This window comes from Scylla paramamosain, chromosome 9 (genome assembly GCF_035594125.1).
Source record: "Scylla paramamosain isolate STU-SP2022 chromosome 9, ASM3559412v1, whole genome shotgun sequence".
Classification (NCBI taxonomy): domain Eukaryota; kingdom Metazoa; phylum Arthropoda; class Malacostraca; order Decapoda; family Portunidae; genus Scylla; species Scylla paramamosain.
In genome coordinates this window covers 26,945,001-26,970,039 of record NC_087159.1, presented here as the reverse complement: position 1 = coordinate 26,970,039, position 25,039 = coordinate 26,945,001, and the positions used below count along the sequence as shown (strand labels likewise).

Here is a 25,039-nt window from a genome sequence, read left to right as displayed (position 1 = left end):
CTGGCAAATATTCCACAAATGCCAAGGGATGAATCAGTTGCCAACACTGGCACTAATTTATTGCTGACTTTATGATGATGTTAGTTGTGCAAATTGTTTATAAAATCAAGACATACTTCCTTGGTTTCTTGTGGGGAGGATATAGGGAGGCAAAATAAAGCCTAGGATATAATTTCCATCAAATAACTAATTACAGAAAAGTTGAAAAAGGGTTTTCTAGAGTAACATACAATGGTAAGGACTTGCTTGTGTGATGTATCAAACTCTGAAAGCAGGCCTTCAATCTGCAAACTAATGAAGTTTTCTTGTACAGAACAACTTTATATCTTTCAAGACAAAATAACTAACTTTTTTTCCAATTTCACTTCTGGGTGAGCACATTATGAATAAATAGGTATCTTCATGAATCCAATAAGTGAAATTCTATGAAAATTTATATCTTGATTTTCTCCAGTGAAATGTCTTAACTGGAATTATAACAAATCTAAGTTTACTGAAGTACAGAATGACAAAACAGTTCCTAACTGCGCCGCAGTGAAGCCTGGCACCGCCGTGCCTCAGAACATGCTCACACACACAGCGTGGTGATCTATCTCTGACCAAGCCATCAATGGTCGGGTTATGCAAGAGTGTGATGAAATTAGGACAGAAATAAAATTTCAAAAGATGATGCGAGGTATGGAAATGCAAAATGATAAAATAAATAAATAGAAATAAAGTTGAAAAACATCTAAAAATAGGATGCTTGGTCACCATACACTGAATTCAAGCACATCACACTTTATGAATGAATTCTGTGCATAGAAAAACACATTGCAATCATTTAGTTGGTGATGTGACAGAAGGATTAGCTTATTATGATTAGACATCAACACATGAGCTACATTAAGAGCTGAGGTACATGCACTGTCCCTATAGCCCCCCTGTGGTCGTCTCTTCACCTCAGAGGCTTTATTGACGTTAATGAACACATAAGGAATGCAGGGTGTCAAAACAACACTAATTACAGTCGAGTAAAACATGGATGGGCTCTCCTGCCAACACTAATCACAAGATATGGTGGTGATTATAAAAACAAAATGAATTACTAACTATAAGGGGATCTAAAATTGCAATGAGACTCAAGATGACTGGCTTCAAGCAACACAGTAATAAATCATTATTAGAAGATAGCAACTTTTATAACACCAGTGTAATTTGGATTTTGCATCTAGTTAACCCCACAAAAACTTGCTCTCCCACATTTTAACTTGATCTTGTTAGCAAAATCATTATAAAATATCACAAATAAGATATGAAAATGCTACTTCATTCACAGATAACTTTATGAGAATTCCCCTTCAATATAGTTGACATTATATAATAATTTCTAGCTAGCAGAATCATCAATTAAATAGTCCAACATGAAACTAGCACTGACGGCTATACTGTGCAGGAGACTATTGACTATGATAGTTAAGTCAAGTGGAGGCATTGAAGGAGACCTGCACCCATAGAGAGGATCAGGGCACCCATCAATGTGGCCACAGAGAGGACAACAGTGAACAGTGCATGCTTCTCTCAGGTAGTCTGGTGGTGGTGGCGGTGGTGGCTGGTAACTCACAATATCCACAAAGTAGGTCTGCCATGTTACCAGCCCACAGTGAGCTCCACCTCTAGTGCTAACAAAACAAAAACATGTCCAAACTGTACCTTCTTTGGCCATACCTGCGCCATGCGAGCCTCTATCTCTTGTTCCTGCTGCAGGGCTTTCACGAATGCGGCTTTTAGGCGGTTGGTGTGCTCCTGCTTGAGGGCCTGCTTGAGGTTGGTGGTGACGCACAGCTCGCACACCACCTTGCCCTCCTGCCCATTTTCAACTTTAACTGCAACAAAAGACAAGGAGTTAATGCACCGAAAAACAGTGCTTATTAACAAGTTACCCATTATGGTATCTAAAATTTCAGTGCTATTTCAGCTAAACAACTATCAAAGAAACTAGTTTATAGAAGCAGCCATGAATATCCACTAGCCTTATTCATGCATTCATTCAAAGGAATTGGTGTATGATCAACTGTTTTATGCCAGTCCCCTATCTATATACCAAGCCAGCAACCCCGCAAAGAAGGGTATGCAAGACAAGGTGCCCACATAAACACATTCATGCTCACCCCTACAATCTTGCCCTAAGAATAAAATAAACCTACACCTTAACCTGTAGGCTTCTATGATGTATTTGTCCTTCATAAATAGTGAGCATCTACCAAAATTCTTGAATTAATTAATGGAAAAATGAATGCAAAATAAAAAATGGAGTTATTTTAGGGTTTATGTTTGGGATCTGATGTAGCACAGCACTAAGATCACTGTATTTCTGTACTGGTACATGAAGCAGATTGTATAATGATGAGTCTCCATACTTAAGCTGGGAAAATGTATCCAACACTCACTCTTAGACTTGAGATAAGCCTTGTCCCACTTCCATGCAGGGGTAAAGTCTGTGCCACACTGGGAACAGATGAAGGGCACAGGCCGTGGGTCAGTCATCTTGCCATTCAGCAGGATGTGCTCCACACACTGCTCCAGGCCAAGTAGGTAGATGAATTCAGTATTGTTGGGGTTGGGGATGAAATGCATCTCTGGAGGAGGTGGTTTGGGAGGTGGAATCTGAAAGGGAACAAAGAAGAATGTCAAATTATCTCTTGTAAAATCATACAACTTAATAGCTGCCAGTCACAGCTGAAGGAATGACAAGGGATAATTAAAGTTGCCAGTCTCCTAAACATTTGCTTTCCAGCTACATTCATATCTTCAGACAAGAATAAGATGGTCCTTGACTATGTAAATAATTGCCATAAATACTTGCCAGTCACTCTAAATAGCATCTAAGACAAATGGATAAGAAAATATTCAAAACTCCATTGGGTTTTCAAGTGGAAGTTATTATGTTTGTTTAAAAAGACGAAATAAGAAGCAGAAACACTAAAAGGACAACAACTTTGAAGATGGCATACTTTTCCACACAAATAAGAGGACTACCCTAATGTCTTTGATGGTGCACTCATTCACTTGAGAAAATTCATGACTAACACTATCCAGTATAAACCAGGCTGGCAATCTCGCTTAGGGTGGCACAAAGCACTACATGCTCATCCACACATCATTCACTCTCAGCCAAATCACCCCTGGTGGAAAGACATCATCTCATGGACCACCCTACTACACACCATGAGCTTAGGCTAACAGTATTAAAAAATGACAGCTACAAATTCCCAGAGCAAGAACCGTACCCTGAGTAGCGTCTTTTCCAGCTGCTTCCTCAGAGCCAGTCGAGCAGCTGCCTGGCGCTGGGCAGGGGTGTGGGTGTCATCCACGCGACTGCTGCTGGTATTGCTACTACTGCTGCTGCTACTGTTGCTGTTGCTCACTGGCTGCTCCCACAAGAAATAATCAAACTTAATGCAAGTGAAGATGATTAGCCGCTAACCTTTAATATATATATATTAACTAAAATATTCAGCTGTGGACGAGGCAGTGGTGGCAGTGGAGACTTGCTGCCAAAAATGCTGTGAATGAGAGAGAGAGAGAGAGAGAGAGAGAGAGAGAGAGAGAGAGAGAGAGAGAGAGAGAGAGAGAGAGAGAGAGAGAGAGAGAGAGAGAGAGAGAGAGAGAGAGAGAGAGAGAGAGAGAGAGAGAGAGAGAGAGAGAGAATGTGCTGCTACCATCTCACCCTCAAACCATCCTGCAGAGAGAGAGAGAGAGAGAGAGAGAGAGAGAGAGAGAGAGAGAGAGAGAGAGAGAGAGAGAGAGAGAGAGAGAGAGAGAGAGAGAGAGAGAGAGAGAGAGAGAGAGAGAGAGAGAGAGAGAGAGAGAGACGGGGGGGGCGAGGATGTTTTTTTCCATGTGACCAAAACCATGACTTGGAAAAACTTAACATTAATTATTTTAAGGTGCTTTCTTTAAATTTAGGTAAACAGAGCCTTTTAATCTCTCCATCATTAAGGATTTACAAGCACAAGCAATTATAATAAAACTGAATGCTAATGGTGACTGTCATCACAATTACAGTCTTATGTTATCTGCTCTGATGATTATAAAAGATGTATTTTGTCATGGGTTTTGTTACATTGGAGCAAAAACTGAGAATTAAACAAGTTATCTTACATATGAAAAGTTAGTATAACTTTCAATGATTAGAAAATACACAGTATTATCAAATCCTTCTCTGGGCATAAAACACCAAGCTTCCTTGTTTTATATGGTCTCATGTGGAGTCATTCACCAATTATACATGAATATTTATTCAATGCAGCACCATCTGTGTGTGAACAAGAAATAAAATTTTTTGAGATTGAAAACAGAATAGAATGATGCTGCATCCAAAACAAACCATCTGATTTCATCTATTTGGTCCAACACATAATTTGCATCATGTACTACACTTGTTTAAGTCCAACCTTGGCTCCTAAGTGAGTTTCCTCCTTACTTACAATTATAGGCTTGATTCTCTATATAGTTCTGAAATACAAAGACACTATGTATCTGTGCTAAACACCTCACATAAAACAAGGAAACCCAGCACAACCTGTTTGAAACATGAAAATTCATAAGTTGGAAATTAGTGCACATGTTATACAAACAACTACTCACTCCATACTGACTGTGAACAATGCATCTACACCATGTGTGTTTGTGTAGCTGTCTCTGCATCAAGTACTGTGTTATGTCATCACACAGCTCTCTTCCTGTTAGTATGGTATGTGCCATGTTCAAGGTAACATACTTGTCCCAGAGGTATGTGTGCACAACATGCCTGCATGCCTTGGGTGCAGTATGTACAAGTGGTTTAGGGTGCTTCTCTCTCTCTATCCCTCTACATGTGAGTATCAACAGAATGATCTGCCTTTGTGTTATTATGTAGTAACAAGTATATTCACTATGAATTAATATCAATTAATATGTTCATTATAATATGTTTGGACTAGATCAAGTGTAGTTCACAGATGATGACTTTCATTCAGTATCCCCTACATCTACAATCAGTCTGTCCTCAGAATAGAGAGAATATTAGGAGTACCTAAAGAAGTCTAATGACTCTCAATACTGGAAGACTGATGAATATAAGGTACCTCTCTACTTTAAACTAGTGCTCCTCTACAAAGCTTCAATTACCAGTAACAACTATAACCATTAAGAGTGAGCTTGAGCATCATAATAACAATATGAGATTAATATAGACAATGAACTCTCATCTGTGAGGGGGAGCAAAATTACATTTTAAATCAGGACTACAGATGATCATGGGGGAGGGAGGGGAGGGGCAGTGATGGGTGGTGGTGGTGGTGGTGGTGGTGGTGGTGGTGGTGGTAATGTTTGATATATGAGGCCAGCCGAGTGGAAAGAAAGAAAACAAACTCAGGTTACTAAATTACACATTCTGCCTGCTGACTACATACTCCCTCAGGCTGCACAGCTTAAAGGAAGTGTGGAAAAAATAACAAAATTCAGGAGCAGCGTGAAGCTTTTGGCTAACAGTAAAAACTGCTGCATAGGGGATGCTGGGGAGCTTTAAGGTTGCATGCTCTGAATAAAAAAAAAAAAAAAAAAAAAAAAAAAAAAAAAAAAAAAAAAAAAAAAAAAAAAGTGTAAATAATCAAAAGCCCCCAAAATTACCAAGACAAATTATAATAATTAAGAAATAAAATTAGTACAATGCAATCAAAAGGCAGTGCATAAACCTGGAGAAAAATGTCAGTTATTGCACACAAATCACAACAAAATTCACAATATCAAAAGCAGAAACAGGTAAAAATATCAGATGAGAAACAAATAAATATAATAAACAAAGAAATAAAAATCATATTTACTATGTACAAGTCTAGAGAGCTTTAAAAATATTTGGAAAGACAGAACTTTCTTCAGCTGAAAAGATTCCTGTCAAGGACTACAAAGAAAGTGGAAACAGAGCAAGTCAGGTCAGTCAGTTAATAAGCACACAACATGAGGATGCTGTCAACAGTCTACTGAACACACAGTTATTGAATGAAGTAAAGGGAACATTCCCCACTATCAAAATGTGAAAACTAGGAGAAAGAAGCTTTACACATCAAAATATGTAAATTAAACACAAAATCACATCAACATATTCAAATTGAGGTAGGCAAGCACCTAAAATCTATATAAAAAAAAAAAAAATGTAAATAAATAAATAAATAAATAAAATAAAAATGTCTGAATTAATCTATACAAGCATTTCTTTAATTTTTACAAAATTTAGCTTCACTTCCTGCAATGCACTCCCAGCACAGCCTTATGGACTTTTGGAATGAGAAGCTCACAAAGATAAACTTCTGTTTTCAGCATTTAAAGAATCACGGCTTTTTCCAAAACAAATATTTGTAAACAATCAAGTAAACAATTCTAAGAGGTCCCTTTTCTTTAATTTCAAGTCATCTGATGACCCCTTACTCACAACAGATCCCATTATGTCCTGAAATAGGCAACTGGTCAAGTTTAAGCTGATACCAAATAACCATTGGCCAGCAACAGTATTCCTTCAAACACATCCACTACATTGTGAATTAGCCATCATTCTCCATGCTACTATTCTGGTAGGAGAGGGTTGGAGAGCACAGTGCTGGCCTATATAGGTGAAAGAATTTGAACTACCTTCAACAGATGCATTAACACCAGTTGATAGTACATAATCTACATTAAAATTTTCCCAGCTATCTGGTATGTTTTCCCTAATCATATCCACCGACAAATTTCTTCTTGCTCTACAGTCACATCCAAGCATTATACTTGCTAGAAACTGCTAAAATTTATTCTCTTAATTGCCCTTTTCCTTCATGGCAGTGCCTATGAGGATTTCATTGGTTTTTAGTGCTGACATGTTGCATATTGCAGTGAAAAGGCCAAATGAAGTGGCATAGCAAGAGCCATTAGTTTCAATACACTGACATCCACTGATTCACTCAGTGTACCTGGCCTAAATAGTCATATGCTATTGTCCTCTTGATTATACACCAGTTCAAAATTTCTTAAACTCCACACTAACCATCAACAATGTTTACTAAGCAGAAACAAAGACTGATCACCCCAAATAGAGCAACCAGGGAGACTGACTGACTGAAGTAGGTACATCTTGCTTTCCAAAATTAAAAAGGTTTTTCACTGCACTGTTCTCCAATGCTATACTTTAATCATCCATCCAAGGCTGCCACTGTGTGCTATATAAACCACTGTTCCCCCAAGAAGCATGGAGCATCATTCATAACTCACTACAAAGAAGATATGTTTGGGGGAATAGCTACTGAGGCAAGGATCATCCAATGGCTTTATACTTTCCCAGAATTCATCCCACTAAAAGTCAAGGCAACTGGGAGGAAAGTCAACAATTCCCATAGAGCAAAACACATAAATTTTACAAATACAGCACATCCAAATCTGCTGACACTGATATAACTATTAAAAACCAAAATGGATACTGAAAAGTTGGATAGGAAAGAGAAGAGCAGAAACCAAACCATCACTGTAAAGATAATATGGATATAAGCTCTCTCTGCCTGAAGGACTGTCCATCATCCACTGAAGCTCTGGTAAAAGTATTTATCACCAACACTGAGAAAGATGCACAAGTCCCCCAAGGCATCAAAATGCTTATCTCCAGAACAATAAAATAAAATACCAACTAAGGAGAGGTAGTGGAGAAGCAGTGGCCTGGCTGAGGGGCGGCATGAGGGTGATGTGCGAACCTTTATGAGGGCACGGTCGGTTGATGGGTGTGAGGAGTGAGGGGTGGACGTCCGCACCTTGGAGATGGACACCTGGGAGGGAGAGTCCAGGGGGCCGGGGCCGGGAGAGGAAGAGGACGCAGGTGAGTCCTTGCGAATGATCTCCACCTCCCGTGACAAGTTGAAGGGCAGGTTCAAGTTAGGTGGCAAGCCGGAGAGCATGTTGGATGAATTGCCTCCATTGCCTCCATTGCTTGACTTGCTGCTGGAGCTGCCCGATCCATTACCACCTCCGGTACTGGTCAGGGTGGTCCCTGATACAGGACATGGGGGGAAGTTAGCACATCGTAGGTTCACGGTAACGCTTGACTCAAATGGCTCACTTATTGGTTTAACCATTGCAGTCAGGGATACATTCTTGCTCATGGTTTACTACACTTGCTGTTTTACACTTTCACAGCTACTCCCACATGAACAATATTAACCTTCAGGTGACGATAACTGTAATCACCAGCTATATGAGTTTTTCCTGATGACTGAATTTCCTGCAAAATCCAGCCATATTTTCAGAATGTACCCTGTCCACAATGGGGTCAGGTGTATTTGGATCACTAGCATGAACTTGGGTAAAAGAGCAGGACTAACTCCTTCTAAACAAAGAAGCTAATCCTGGTCAAATTCAGGTAGTTAACACAGGTCATCCCACAGCCATTACATAAAGTACAAGTATGGCTAGTATCTTAAAAAAAAAATCCCAAGTTCATCTCTAGTGTACAAAATACATCCTGACAATACGAAGAGCCATATACATACCTCTTGCCAAAAGGTGTTTCTGTGCTTGCAGAGCACTAGGAGACAGTGACTCAGAAGTGACAGCTGATGTCATGTTCTTCACTTGCTGTTTATATTCCTGTGACACCTTGATGTGTGCTGGGATGGCAGAGGAGGAGGCCTGCAGGGAAACATTGTTTCTGAGTGGACAAAGTATCGATACTTAGGCTTGGTGGTTACCTGTGCCAGCATGTGTGAAAATGAACAAGTTGGATTAATGCCTCTTGCTTGTATTACTACATCGACATGGCTGTCTGCAGTTTCCCTTAACATACAAAAAACAGATTAGATAATTACACAGTACTACATAATGTAAGAATGCTCACTGTACTGAAGTCAAGTGCAGTTTACATAACATACATTTACTGTGCGGGAGCCTACCTAGTGCTTGGAAGATCCGGGACAACTGATTTCCTGAGGTCAACTAATGCTAATGTCATGACTAGAGACCAGAAAAATATTTACAGTACATATAAAATTTTTTTTCACATATAACAATAATTTTCATGGAAAATGAATAAATAAATAAAAAGTGAATAAATAAATTAATAAATTGTCGTTTCTGTTGTATATTTACATAAAATGGCCCAAACACATTTTTACTAGATCCCTGTTAAAAACTTCATGACAGCAGTATTTCAGTAGTTTGAAGTGCCTCTTCCACCTGAATCAGTGGTTACCAGATGAGGATCAGTCTGTCATGGTTAAGTTAGATCCAGCAGAAGCAGCAGCAATAGAAAGAGCACAAAGCAATTGAAGGTCTCCAGCTACAAGCAGATCCTGCCTTCATTGCTGGGTATTTGGTTTTCGTTACCACTCAACTGACAATGCTGGAGATGGTGGATCTGTCTCTGATGGAAATTCTTAAACAACCTGGACTTGACCAAATGCAAGATCAAGGAAATATCTTGTGAAAAGGTTAATTTTCTAAGTGAAAAGTTTGGAGCAGTACTAGCAAGAAACCCAGACAATGAAATGCTTTATTCAGTAGGAGCGCTTCTGTAAGGAGAGGACAGAAGCAATGTAACACTTCCTGAGGGAATGGGGCCAGGAGATAGAGCAAATTTGAAATTTGTTCCAGCAGCCAACATGGATGTAGGGAGAAGGTTCTCGATCTACAAAAAATGTGTTGACTTGCCAAAAAAATAAAATAAAATAAATAAAAAAATAAAATTAAATAAATAAATAAATAAATAAATAAATAAATAAATAAATAAATAAAATAATATATATATATATATATATATATATATATATATATATATATATATATATATATATATATATATATATATATATATATATATATATATATATCATTACAAATTGCCTCTACAATTCTGCAAAGCAGCCTGAGTTTTTGTTTCTATTTGCAAGTTTGAAGCCAGAATTTCAACTCAGAGAGAGTCACTAGTTAATACACAAAATATGTTCCTTTTCACTTTATTTTATTTTACTTTGTAGTACTTTTTCTTAGTTTTTTTTATCTTGTGTATGCACTTCAATGAAGAAGATAGTTTGGATAATTTATTATAATTATGGTGCTCTGAAATACTAATACATCAGGGGATAGGTAAACTTTTAATTTATGCATTTTTCAATTAAATAAAGCAATGAGAAAAATCTATTTTATTTCCATCACATATCTTGGTGAAAAAAGTAAATAATTAATTTAATTAAATAATTAAATAAATAAATAAATAAATAAATAAATAAATTAATTAATTAATTAATTAATTAAATAAAATGGTCTCAATGCAACATTTTTTTTTTCCAATCTCTAGTCAGACTGAGGTGAGGGCAAACATCTGCGCCACATCAAAGCTTTCTGTGTCCACAATGAGAAGCGAAGACAGGTAGTGTCAGGACTGCCTGGCATGACATGGTGGCCTCTGTCAGCTTCTCACACACTGCCTCACCACACACCAAATGATGGCAAAAGGAAAAACACTAGATATCACCATTCAGTACAAACTTGGTGGTCACTACATGGCAGAAAGCAAGTACAATCACAACAAAAACTACAAGCATCATGCCTCCTTCATATAGAACAAAAAAAAGAAATCATAATATGAAGTCTGCACTATGATATGGCCTTATACCAGAACACATTATGCTGGGCTGACTGAACAATGGAGGACTCAGAAGGAGGAGTTGTACCTTGGCACTCAAATTTTGCTTGATGACTGGGGGAGGCTGTGAGGGGACCAGCTTGGTAGCCGTTGTGTTAGAGGGAAGTTTGTTGAGTGCAGTCTTTGTGTCATTGGCAGTAGTACTCACATTCTCCTTCATCACCTGAAACACCAGCAAACTTTTGATCAAGAGCAGAGAATGACTAACAAACGATAATTTCATTCTTTTCTTCTTTTAATGTCACTGGATTTAATGCACACTTAAGGCTACGGCCATGCAAACTTAGCAGTGCAACTAATCAATGGAATTGGTAAGTATCAAGTGGGAAGGGGTACTTATGCTACACTTCTACACACTGAAGAGAAATGAAATTCAAGTATGTATCATTGAATTGTAAGAGAAGATTGAGATAAGGAATAAGAGTTAATGAATCAATAAACACTAAAACCCACAAAAGGACTTAAACCATCCAAGAAAAATGGGCGTGAGTTTTGGCATGGAGCAGTGCATGAAATATATTTTAAAATTAGTAATAAGGAAGTTGCATTCACATCAGCCATGGGATCCCCCATTCCACTCAAACTTTATCCTCTGACTAACTGCAAGAGTTATCCAACTAAAAGAACCATCAGTCTAGCAGCTTCCTATGTGACCTGCGCCTCAACAAAATGGGTGAGTCCCTTCAATACCTATACAATCTAGGCATTTTGTAAAAATTGAAATTCGCCACATTTTAGAACGCAATTCTGCACGCATCTAAGATTGGTCTCCTGCTCCACAACTCTGGTGTCTGCAGTACTAAACAGGACATCAATTATTCCTCATTTAGACTGCCTTGAGGAATGTCCAATTGAAACAGTTGGGAGGAAAATTGACACAGTGCGTCCTGTCAATACCCCACAACATGACGGGATCAGCCAGTCGCTTTCTCAGACACTTCAACTGGTCGCCACTCCCTTTGGCAGGAAATGACTTCCAGATTGAAGTATCATCAAAGGCTCCAGCTGACCTGGCCACATGGAGAGCCTGGCACCAATCTCAGCATGAACCTGGAACGACTTGTGTTCTAAAGTCTTGGATATTGACTCTCCCAGTATCAACCCTACTAGCTGTGGCTGCAGGCCTCACCTGGGACTGCCTGACCTTCTTGAGGAGTACCAGCTTCATCTCCTCATTGCGAAGCTCTACCTGCAGTCGGTGGACAAGCTTCATCTTCTCCGCCAGCTCCTCTGGGGTCAGCTCCTTCATGGGGGGAATCGGGGGCATCTCTTCCTCCACCTCATTGTCGTTCACGTCATTTGTGCCATTGCTGTCACTCTCGTAGCCGTTGCTCATCCCGTTGACCTTTGGGGTGTCATCTGCCGGGGTCTGGTGGTTCTCAATGTGGTTGGCAGTGTTGTTGGCCTCCGGAGTGGTGGCCAGCCTGGGGCGGGATGCAGGCGGGGCCTCACAGTCCCCTGATGCCTCAGATGTTTCATCACCTGCAGGCACATATGACTCCTCTGTACACAAGTCTGCTGCTATGGAAGCCACACAAGATCCTCATCATTCCCATACTCATCCTGCTATATACCTCCTCCATTCAATGAAGCAAAGAACTTTCAGCTTTTATTACATTCAACTTTCCTTACTTTTTAAGGAATCTTAACTTTATAGTGCTCATAGAAAAATTCATAAAAAAAAAGTTTACACTTTAGTTACAACATGCTTCTTTGTGCACAAGGTCTCATAACTCACATAGGCCTTTGTTTTTTGTGAAAAATATGACTTCACTATCAGAAACATGTCTGCACTACTGTAAACATCTTGTGGGGAAGAATGATCATACAATACACTATGGCAACTGTCAACATTGTGAATGGCTTGAAAACAAACTATCCCTCACCCAGGGCCTTACCTTCTCTGAGTCTCTTGTTGGAAGCTGGAACAGCAGCTGAGAGATCTATGACTGCCCCAGCACCCTCTGTCTCCTCCCCCTCCCCCTCCCTGGACTGGGTGGTGGCCCCCTGCTCCTCCTGCTCCACCACCACCTCCTCCCCAGGGGTCACAGTACCATTGTTCACAGGACACTTCTCACTTCCCTCTTCTTCCTCTTCATCACGTCTGCAATATTTCACAGTATATGAGATAGTGCAGCACAAAACAACTGGAGTTCAATAACATCCAAATGTATTAGGTCACTTAAGGTTCAGTTTTTCAAACCATTACATTTAAACTCTTCAGATGTTTGTTTTACTTGCATGCCAATACAGGTGTATGGAAAATGGTTAGTCTTCATTTCCTTAATAATGAATGATGATTTAATGAATGAATGGAGAAACAGCATCAACTTAAATCCTCGATCCCTCACACTCTTCTCTAATTAATGTATGCACAATGCATATGCACAGAAATTCATAAATACTGATTATGCACTGTACAAATACATATACAAAATACATCAACTGAATCTCAAAATTATGGCATGTGCACACACACACACACACACACACACACACACTATCCAATGACTCTCCCTAAAATATTATCTATGCCTGATCAATTTACACAAAAAGAATTCAGACAAAATCACTCAAGGTTGTGAGTGTAAACCGATCAATATGGTCACACTAGGATGACAAAGCTGGGCAGCAACAATCTGGTAATAGATACAGGCAAGTCTCATTTATGAATAATTTACAAATGTATCTTTTAGGATCACAATTCATTTATAATAAATTGATCTACAAGTATTTATGTTTACTACTTTGATTTAAACAACCATCACAACTAATCGTTGTCATCATCAGCATGTAGGATTCCCACTACAGGACAAAACATGGCTTAGTGTCTCACCAGGGGCCTGCAATACACATGGGGGACAAGTGCCAGCCCTACACCACCCAGCTGCTCACAACTCCCTTCCCTTCATCACTATCACTCCACATAACTTAAAATCTTTCTCCCACCAGATCATCTGGTCCAAAACATCTCATTACCTAGAATAGCTTCATAAATGGAGCTGTACTCCAAACTTACCATCAGGTAAATAAAATTTTAGTCCATGATTAACCAACAGCTTTCTTAATGAAAATAAATAAACAAGTAAACAAAAATAAATAAAACAAAGAGCAAAACAAAAAGTTAGAGAATGAGCTCATTCTTGGATTTAGCACAAAATACAATTTCTTTACTATAACCCCTTCTTATTTTTAATTTGTCATAAAAAAATTACTATCATTTATAATTCCTGCTTATTTGGTATTAAAATGTTTAGATTACGTATATGTATTTAAAAAAGCGGCATGTGATTATTGTTAGTAAGTTAACCTCCTACACAACCACCAAAAGCAACATCACACACAAAATATATTTGTTTCCTTGCTGGGAGATCATGTCAATGACAAAGCAACAAAAATAATACAATCTATATAAGTTTATGTAAACAGACTAAACATCTGTTTTGAAGGAAAAGCTACAGGTTACTATTCACATGATTGGTGTAGAATGCAGTTTAGTAACAAACTTTACCAACACTTCCATACATTGCAACCAAGGGGAGAAGAAACAGATTTCAGGATGCACCACAGAATCACCTCAATTTCACAGAATGTCTAAGCCACATCTAACTAGATAATACAAGAAATACTTCCTGGTTTTCTGCAGCTAACAAATAAAAAGGTGCAATAATTCATGAACAGTCTTACAACAAAAGTATTGAATTAATGTCACTGACAAGCGTACTGTGCACTGATACATGACATCAGTAATTTATAACTGTATTACCTAAGTCCACAGGGCATCAATGATCCCTGTCATGGTTGCAAACACTGATAGACTGTGGTCTTACATTTTCTGCATATTACATTAAGTCTCATGAAACACTCAAGAACACTATCATCAGCTTAGATGACTCACCTACGTTACCTCTCCTAGCTGTTAGGGGGAAGGCACAAGTGTCAAGCCAGATATCTCACCACAATGGCTTAGCAGAATCCCCAACAGATCCTAGTTTCAAGCCCAAGTCCTCCCAGCTGTGAGCCAACCACATTAACACTCAAAACACTGAGCCCACACTTTTCTGGGTAATTATTGAAGCCTTCAAGACCAAGCTTGTTTTATAGCCAGATTCTCTTAACGTTATTTGTTAAGAATCCATTCAGCACAATAAATGGTCATACAGCCTTCCTCAATAAACACCTCATTAGTACATACTTCTCTAGTGTTGCTTTTGATTTCTTCTGTCACGGTTTAAGTCAATACATAAATGACAACATATCATGATTTTCAACAAAAGCTTCTATTCACTTCTACACAATAGTATTACTTTTTTTTATAATCTAATATACAATACTTATTTTATCTCAGTGTCACTCTATAAACTATGTAAAAGAAGGCTGGTCCTTTCCTTTCCATGACTATGGGCCTAAGTATGGTTATCTCCCACACTGAACAGAAACTCATTCATTTGTACCTCTTAATTTGAGCAGCCATACTTGGTTATTCTAATGAGTTTGTTCATATGCACAGGTGTATTTTTTTTATTATTACCAAGAGTTCATATGCTCCCACATCATCCTGCATCCTCAAACATTTAACAAACTCCAATCATTAAGACTGGCTTGGTTTAATCTTGCATTTGGGGTATGTAACACAACCCTCCACTGACTTGCAAGTCTCAGGTTTCACTAAACTGGTTCTGAGCATCAACAGAGATCAAGATCAATCCAGTTCAATGAATTGTTTGCATTCCTGCCTGCCTGGGGAAGGGAATTACACTCAGCCTGGGTCTCTTTCACTTGTAAAAATATGGCTGCCTCATCCTGGGAGAGACTGAAGACAATTTGTTCATGGTGTGATTCAGGCATTCAGTTCTGATTAAAAGTTCTATGAAGAATACAATTTGAATACCATTCCAAAATAAGTTTTTGTACTTCAAAGCAATATGTTTAAATAGTTTTAATGACACCAATTCTAACTCTCATTTCAAGAATCTGACTGAAAAGCGCAATCTAAATTTAGCAAAAATCACATCCTCTGAAAATCTTCACAGTGCTACATAGTTACATTGTTTACCTTTACAATGCACATGGGCAATGTGGAGCTAGTACAGAAACAATTAATAAATAAATGGCCAGCATGATGATGGTTGATTTGGATAATGTGATGAAAGCAGAGTTCAGCCAGGTGCACGTGGCCTCCAGGACCTGAGGAATTCAGCACGGGACACAGAACAGAACCAGTAGTGAGCCGATCTTTATTAACCACTATCTTATGAGGGAAAACTCAAATGACAACCATGCACACAGCCAGGGAGACACCATACATATCATAAAAACACTGATAATATTACCCTATTGTCTTTCTATGGATAAATATTACCTGTATAATTTTAAAAGACTATTATGTGTCACTAAACTAAATAGAAGCAATAAAAATAAAATAAAAATAAAATAAATCAATAAACAAGGGAACGAAAAACACTGGTGGATACGACACCAAGCATCACGACACGCGAGGGGAACACAGGCCAAGAAAAAGCAAAAGCACCAACACAACAGATCTTACCCATGGCTTCCTGTGCCCCTCATGCTAACCAGAGAGAGAGAGAGAGAGAGAGAGAGAGAGAGAGAGAGAGAGAGAGAGAGAGAGAGAGAGAGAGAGAGAGAGAGAGAGAGAGAGAGAGAGAGAGAGAGAGAGAGAGAGAGTTTTTAACAGCTCCCAAAGATTTAGTGCAGCAATAAATGCACCAATAGGAGTCATCTTGAACAGCCAAAGAGACGAGCCAGGAAGAAACTGGTGCTTTTCCATTTTCTATAATAGGACCTGACACATAGTTGTAATAGACACCAATAACCAAAGCAATTGTATAGAGGCTGGTAAGTTCCTCATATTCAAGGTTCACATCAAGCAACATAATGGAGGGAGAAAATAAATAAATAAATAAATAAATAAATAAATATATAAATATATAAATATATAAATAAATAAATAAATAAACAAAAATAAATAAAAGTCTGCGGGGAAAGGAAAGACATGGGTGGTGAGTGATGCCGATGAGAAAAACGAAACTGCTGTTGATGTTATGAAATTGACTCCTAGTAGTAAGGAATACATGTAAAGGGAATACTGGGACATGAGCAGTTTTGTCCTTCTTTCGGGTTGTCCCCACAGCTGAAAGAGGTGAGGCAATGGTGTCTGTGCTCTGCCGCAGCCAAAAGACCCAGCAGATGAGGGAGTGATGGCCTGCAGCCAACCCAAGAGCCCACAACAAATGAGGGGAGGTCTTACCTGACACTGAGATCCATGATGGCCCTGAATGCTTGGTGGTCCTCACACAATTATGCACAACAGACCTTTACTTCTTGATGAACATTTTCACTTCACAACATTTCAAGTCTTTTATGTCCTCTTTATCTTTTCTCCTTTTCCTTAATCAGGTAAAGCTTTATTTTTCAACTTTAGGTTTACTTCAGCATGATCAACAATTATTTCACTTGGAAAATTTTCACTTTTTTCCTGGTTTATCTTGCTGTAAGGGAATTACACATTTCATTACAAATATGATCAAATCCTACAAACATGCAATTGTCATCATTACATTTATATTTACTTCTCTTCCAATGGGCACCATTGGGGGCTGCTGGGCATGTACAGTATTATACAAAGGCAATCAGTAACGGCACAGGCACGTGATGTGTTTACCGTGGGGGTCTGCGCAGACCTAAGCTACTACCTGCCATGCTTCCTTTCATGAAACAGTGGAACTAACAACTATTCAACTATATTACAATGGAGGGCATTAGATGATTTGGTCTATAACAAAGGTATCTGTGGAACTTGTTTTACTTATTTATTTATTTTTATTTTTTTATGCCAGAGGAACATTGGAAAAAAAAGAGAGAGAGAGAGAGAGAGAGAGAGAGAGAGAGGAGAGAGAGAGAGAGAGAGAGGAGAGAGGAGAGAGAGAGAGAGAGAGAGAGAGAGAGAGAGAGAGAGAGAGAGAGAGAGAGAGAGAGGCCTACATGAGTGCCAGTCCCTAATGCTAAGTCAAAAACAATTATCATAAACATGTGGAAAAGTACAGTGGTGTTAGATGTGTGGGTGCTACAATGCTACGGCTACTGCTTGTAAATGTGCTGCAGTGATGGAGTGTTAGGAGGCAAGACCCAACTCTGGAGTGATGCACTTCACCACCACACAAGCCACTAGTTACATGTAACCAGACAGAATAAAGCCACTAAGCAGAATCTTGAGCTTTGACAGATGAAGCTTTACTCCCTATGCCACTCCTTCCCTTACAAACTGTGATGCAATTTAACATGTTGGCTGCATGAAGACATGAAAATTGAGACATTACTATCCAAAGCTTTAGAAAATGGACAATTAGTCCTGAAGTTATAGTTAAGTAACTAAAACTAGAAATATGCAGGCTGTAAAATAAACTGAATATGAAAATAAGAAACTATCCCATCTTTCCATTTTCTGAGTTTTGAAAAGTGCATTACAGTGACAAAAGCGGGAGGGGATCCCTACCTCAGAAACTTCATTCCAAGGAAACGCTAGAGATGATGAAGCATCTCCTTTCATCGTTTCGTCTTTTTTCCTCCCACCTTCAAGCATGCCATTTTGCAAGTGTAGGACAAGCATAATATGCATATGATGCCAGGAGTATAATAAATCAATCAATACACCTGTCTGACAAGCCCCAAAATGGAGGAAAACTCAGAAGGTATCACACACACACACACACACACACACACACACACACACACACACACACACACACACACACACACACACACAGCGGAGAACTAATTCTCACCTACCATATATTACTAGTATCCCCTAAATAGGTTACCTAATAATCAGTGACTTCTAGTATAATCACCTTGTTACTCTGCTGCTCCTTGCCCTGACATTATCTTAAATGCTGTTTATCTTCCAGCTACAAGAGTCAATGAAATGATAAGTGGCCAGCTAGACAAGAGAGCCTGATGTAACACAACGTACTTACATGGTTTCTTTCACTTGTGATTGGGGTATTTAAAAGAATATTTTGATGGATCCACTAAATTTCAAAGGACAAGAACCAGATCATTCATTATACATGTCAGAAGTGTATGTAATGATGAATAATGACACCAAAAGTAGTCTTTGGGGGAGTTAAATCTGAAGGACTGATGTCAGAATATATTTAACTGCACATTCACTGAGAAAAGAGGAAAATATTGAGCACTACATGCATAAAGACATGACAAGGGAGGATGAAGTGGGATACAAAGAAACAGGAAGTTTATAAAAAAACATTTCGACACTCGGCAAAGGAAATGGTATGCCAGTCATCAGTGAAGCATTTGTTAGTAAAAGTGGACACCATCTTAACTAAATCTTGGTGATACAAAATAAATCCCAACATACAAGCCATGAAAATGTATTCCAGTGCATTTAAAAGGCATGAAACAAAATGGATGCTTTTCTTAAGGGGTCATACAAGAATTTTATTCGTATTCATGATCTATGGCAATAAGAGTGTGAATGATGCGTGTATGAGGGCGTGGTGCTTTGTCTGGGCCAATCCATCTGGGATGGCCAGCCTGGTATGTAGATTGACTTATGATCTATCACCTAGCTATTAAAACAAGGTTGACATCCCTGAAAAGATGAAAAGCCAAAGTTCAAGATAATATAAAAGAATTATTATAGCATAGATAGAAGAGAAAGAACCTACGTATCTCCAAAGTGGATAGCACCCACAATAGCATTCTTTCTGAAGTACAGTATATAAAATAACAATTGTCTCCATGTCTTTCCCCCGTCCCCACCACATCGCCCAACTTACTGATATCTTTCATGTGTAAGGAAGGCTGGCCAACATCTACATCAACACCACGCAAAACATGTTGAAAAGTAACTACACACCTTTACCACAAAAGATTTACTACTGGAATTGATACTTGAAATGAACAAACACAAACTTTACACTGAAAGCTACTGAAATTATATAGATCAAGTAAAATATAAGTGATTTATTGTGGTGCTAGACTCAAATCATGAAACCCCATGACTCACGTAGCCCCACTCCCAAAAGAAAGGTGGATCATCCCTGGACTAGTCTTACAAATCTAGCAATCCATACCTCAGGACTGCCTCTCCCTTCCGTATAACCCTGATCCACTGTGCTGCCTTCTACTGGGAGTACCTAATGATGGATTGAATTATTAGCATTATTATCACCATCAGAATCACAATACATATTCTTAACATTGACATGCACAGTAACTTCCATCACATGGAAAGTTTATGTATCCCTGAGTACATACGTGTGTGTTTAATACCATATCATGCTAATAGGGAAGGACCTCATGGTTGTTTTAATGCATCTGGGGATTTATGGTAATTTATGAAGTAACTCAGGAAAGATGAAACCCACACATTACTTTCTGAGAGAGAGAGAGAGAGAGAGAGAGAGAGAGAGAGAGAGAGAGAGAGAGAGAGAGAGAGAGAGAGAGAGAGGGGGGGGGGTGGATCAAGGGAGGGCAACTTTGACATGGTGAATGGGGAGATAAGAGAACAGTAGACAGAGGGAATGGTGAACTATAAAATGAATGAATGGATCTTCGGAAGTTATGATTTTTATTTATTTATTTTTTTTTTTTTAGCAAACATACGGCAAGTCTCATTCACTGAAGACTGGAGGTTGAATGACTACAGCAGATGATGACTTCAGTGTTTCCCTTGCACTACACCTGTGAAGTGACTCTCCTCCAATCACAAGGGAGATGCAGCATGACCTTGAGGTGGAATGGCTCAGAAAATACATACCCTGGGAGGCACGCTAGAGCTACACACATGGTTTGAGGCTGAGTGTGTAACATTCGGCACTCACTTCCACTGTATTTTATGACAAAGTGGTAACAGAATCTGATAATTAAAAGGCTCTTGGAAGATTAGATTGCTTCTGATTGTGGAAAAACACTAACCAAGGTGGAAGTGAGTGAGATTTATTAGTTGATTACTGACCATGGCTGTACAAGAGCTACTTTTGTATGAAAACATTATATTTTGAAGTTTTCACATAATTTTCTAGCTATGAATCAAAGAACTGTCATTCCAGCAGTGATCCTGGAAAATGTCTATTAAACTTATTTTTTTTAATATAAAACTAAATGAAATGACGTACTTGGGGCAGAAAACTGTAAAATGATTACTAAATCCTAAAGGTATGTGGCCAATAAGTGCTTGGAATAACATAATATCCATGTATGGTGCTCCCATCACCATTTGTTTGGATAGTGGAGTTCTGTCCTCATAATCAAATGTACAGGTGCACCATGCATACATTTTTAAGGGAGTCAATCATTCAACACAATGTGATTTATCAATACTGAATGCAATCAAGAATAAACAAAAAGATTGCCACTAAATAAAATGTTAAGTTCATTTGGGCTACCACAATGTACATTTATTGACCTTAGACTATTTCACTTCTTCAGGGCATCCTAAGACTACATCACTTACTGCAACTGTAACCAAACTGTATAAAAAATCTTACTTTCATCCTTCTCAGCCACATCCCCACATAAAGAAAGAAAGAGAAGCACTTGATACGTTTCTTAAATTTTCTTTCAACACAATGGCAGTTAAGTGTTCAGAAGCAAGCTTGTAAGAAAGTAGAAAAAGAAAAATATATACTGGCAACCAACCAATCTAAGTATGAAAGCAAAGATTAGCAATTCACCAGCTGAAGTACTACCCACAAAACCCTGTGTGCCAGACAGCCAACACAAGCTTTCTAGGTTACCTGTCCTTACCGCGGGACAAAGTTGACAAAGTAACCCCCACCACGGTCAACAAAACCTCACAATGTCGATATCAGGGCGAAACACCATTGTCCACTTTACCCACAAAAGTGGTAATGCCTTGGTTTGCACAGCACATGACAGTGTAAATACATGACGGTATAACCCACTCGCAAAACACATTTCGTAGTTGTTGCTTTATTTTCTGGCATTTGAATGGACTTCTTTCGTGGAGATCCAATGCATATATATATATATATATATATATATATATATATATATATATATATATATATATATATATATATATATATATATATAAGATGCACGTCAATGGTGAAGGTCACACGAGCTACTGCAGCACACACCACACACCGCCAGCCGGGGTCCCTCCTCTCAGTTCACGTCTCCAGCTGGACAACTCTAGCGAGGGAGGTGTAGCCATCAACATCTGAGGGCATCACCGTGACCCCGACGCACCACAGTACACCGACTCCCTGGTTCTCACAACGCAAACTTTCTCCACGCCGGGGAGGAAAGAAAAAAGTTCAAGCTGTACACGGCAACACTGCTCCAGATTTCTTTTTTCACGGTAGTAGCATTTCCTTGGCTTTTGCTTTTCTGCATTCAACACTCGATCTCCACACACCCACTGCTAACATGCACACTCTCTTATCTCCGAAATAACATCACTTGGCCTCCCGCGGGGCCCGGCTCGAACACCACTCACCGCGGAGAAACAAATATACAATAACATCACCGACACCAGCCACACAGCACCACTGCCACCGCCACCATCTCCCCGTCCATGTGATCACCACCAGCTGATCGGCCCACGTGTGCATCAAGAGCCACCACAGCAGCGTAAAAAGGAGCAAGCTGGAGGGTTTGTGGCGGCCGGGGCACGAGGTGGGCTGGTGACAAAGCGCTGTGGGGTAAAAAGGACTCACGGCGTCTTCCCCCGGCATGTGGCTCCACTAGCGCGAGGTTGACTGACCAGAGCATCTCCCCCTTTCCCCCTCCACCACCACCACTACTCACAGACACCTATTACCTATTCCTCGCTATCGCATTTTCCTGCACACAAATACGGTATTCCAGCCTTCCCCTCCTCCCGCGGGCCTTCCGTCAGGTGCAGGCGCTGCCGTAGAAAAGGTACCGATGGTCATGTGACGAGGAATCACTTCGATATGACATGAGAGGAAGCGGAAATATGTTGACCTCCCGTGAGCAACACTCGGAATCCCCCCTACCTCCCCTCTCACTCTCCTCTCCCTCCTCCACCCCCCCTCCCCCGGTCCCCCTCAGCCCTCCTGCAAGCGTCACCCCAAAATCACTTTTCAAGACAAACTCAGACTCCTCTCTCGCCACTTCCCTAGTTTCTCCTGCTGTTTCCGGCTCCTGGGCCCTGTTCACAGCACTCACAGGCCTCTGGGCGTCCTTACTCACGCCTCTGGGTGGAACTTAACACTATTACCCACCAGTTTTTAAAAGAATCTGGTCCCTCGCCGCGTACACACACACAACAAACTCATTAACAGTATCATGACAGACTTCGTAATGGCGGAAAGAGGCCCCCACCGCCGCCGCCACTACCACCACCACCACCACTACCACAGCCACCACCAAGCGTTATCGAAAACTTGATATATGCACAATATTTGTATTTCATTACCGGTATATACATTTCACTGGTAAACACACGCATACAGTACCATAGAATACCGCCCTACTGTTCACTCCTTGTCGTGTAGGTAGGGCAGGGACAGTCACATGCATTTCCGGACACTGAAAAGCAAGTTAGGACACTCAAATGAAGAACCAGTAGGCCGGTTTGTGCTCGCCGGGGGGAAAAGAGCAGCCCGTGTCTCTCTCCTGCCTTATTACAGCCTTTATCACGTCTACTTTGGCCTTTATTTCCGCACCACGTCAATATTCACCTCGAGAGCTTTGCTACGACACCCCACAAGGCAGGGTTTGGTGAAGGTGGTGACACAGTGTGGGGGTCAATCGCTCAAGGACTGAATTTGTGCCATATCGATTCTATTTCACAACAAACACACACGTAAACTGGTCCTTGGCGGAGTCACGGGGTTGTATTCCCACTTTTCAGGCTACACTCCACTCCCCACCCGTGCCCACCACCTCCAGTGTGCCTTCAACACCAACGACATGCACCCGAGTAACACCTCACGCCCGCCAAGCAGCGTACATGTGGCAAAAATTAGGAGATAATCCGGAGCGCGCCCACGACCAACATGGCGCCTTGTCTCCGGTTAATGGCTACGGGGCCGCTCCGCTGGACGCACGGACTCCCGCGCACACCCGCCCCCACCATTCACACCCATTACTTTCCCATTACTTACGATACACTTTTTGTATTTCTCACAGTTGTCCATCCATCCCCGGCTATCGTAGGCTCTCCTATGCCCGGGGTGGTAGGAGAGGTGGGTGAGGGAAGTTTTAGTGTTAAGTAGTGATATTTTACTTTTTCCTATACCATTACTTCCCTATTACTATGCATACTTTGTTATGTCTCTCCTAGCATCCCTGGTTAGCCTGTTTAAGTATAACCGGGCTTTTCAACCACGAGGGAAGCGAGAAGTTACCATCTCTACCTTAACTTCGCCTCGACTATTTCGAATTTGCTGTAACTTGATCAAGACACCTTATCAGGTTAATTGATAATGCTCATCGTGATCCTACTTAAAAAAAAGAAAAAAAAAAAATGAATGGAAAGAAGTTCAATAGCCTATAGCCTTCTTTTCCCCCTGCCTGGCGTAGAAGCACAGACTTCCTATCGCCTAACGGAGATACTGCAGGTTCCCCGACATCGCCTCTGTTCCTCTCCTAAACTCCCAACTCACCAATTTTAAAAAAACTCACTTATTAGCCAGATTATTAACTTTATCACCCCTATATCGTCCTCATGTATAGGTAACGGCCATCACCAGTGCACATAGCAGTAAAAAAACAATAATATTAATCACTGGCCAATGTTATCATGGAGTTTACATTCGGGTGATAGGAATGGTGATAGGAAGAATACGATGGGAGTTGAACAGAGGGATGGGAGGTGGATGGGTCGTGTTGAGAAATGCCGAGAGGGGTTAGCGAGTGAGCGAGCGAGCGAGGGAGGGAGGGAGAGCTACAGAAGGGGGAGAGGGTGGAGGTAGTGAGCGGTGTACATGTGTGTGTTTGTGAGTGTGTGCGTGTGTGTATGTATGTATGTATGTGTGAGGGGGTCGCGTGAGGTATCTGCAGCAGCGTGCCGCCTACACCGCCGCCACTACCTCCTACTCCTACTGCTACTTCTACTACTTCTACTACTACTATTGCTACTACTACTCTTCTTCCATATTGTCACTATTTTTTATTGTTTATTGTTCTAACATATTAATCAGAATAGAGCAGATTTGCCTTTTTTATTCTCTCTCTCTCTCCTCTCTCTCCTCTCTCTCTCTCTCCTCTCTCTCTCTCTCTCTCTCTCTCTCTCTCTCTCTCTCAATCACGCCCAGTAGGAAGTAACAAAAGAGAGAGAGAGAGAGAGAGAGAGAGAGAGAGAGAGAGAGAGAGAGA

The 25,039-nt window shown here is 40.2% G+C and overlaps 1 protein-coding gene across 26 annotated transcripts in view; it reads right to left on the bottom strand.

The window, feature by feature from the left end:
• The window catches only part of LOC135103803 (transcriptional repressor p66-alpha-like), a 29,258-nt gene extending 5,455 nt beyond the window's left edge, over window positions 1-23,803 (bottom strand). For 2 of the 26 annotated variants that reach the window (XM_064010573.1, XM_064010591.1), the window contains exons 1-10: window positions 23,673-23,803; window positions 16,950-17,190; window positions 12,577-12,782; window positions 11,808-12,160; window positions 10,707-10,841; window positions 8,529-8,667; window positions 7,674-8,041; window positions 3,270-3,410; window positions 2,430-2,646; window positions 1,693-1,865 (exon numbers count right to left, since the gene is read on the bottom strand). In XM_064010573.1, coding sequence (XP_063866643.1) covers window positions 1,693-1,865; window positions 2,430-2,646; window positions 3,270-3,410; window positions 7,674-8,041; window positions 8,529-8,667; window positions 10,707-10,841; window positions 11,808-12,160; window positions 12,577-12,782; window positions 16,950-16,966 — 1,749 coding nt within the window. In that variant the 5' untranslated portion in view covers window positions 16,967-17,190; window positions 23,673-23,803. Of the gene's footprint in view, window positions 1-1,692; window positions 1,866-2,429; window positions 2,647-3,269; window positions 3,411-7,673; window positions 8,042-8,528; window positions 8,668-10,706; window positions 10,842-11,807; window positions 12,161-12,576; window positions 12,783-16,949; window positions 17,191-21,472; window positions 21,607-22,190; window positions 22,389-22,410; window positions 22,482-22,514; window positions 22,657-22,941; window positions 23,084-23,175; window positions 23,195-23,400; window positions 23,580-23,649 lie in introns of those variants that run through there. The other 24 variants (XM_064010584.1, XM_064010593.1, XM_064010587.1 and 21 more) reach the window with 21 other exon arrangements.
• Between the last annotated feature and the right edge of the window lie 1,236 nt (window positions 23,804-25,039).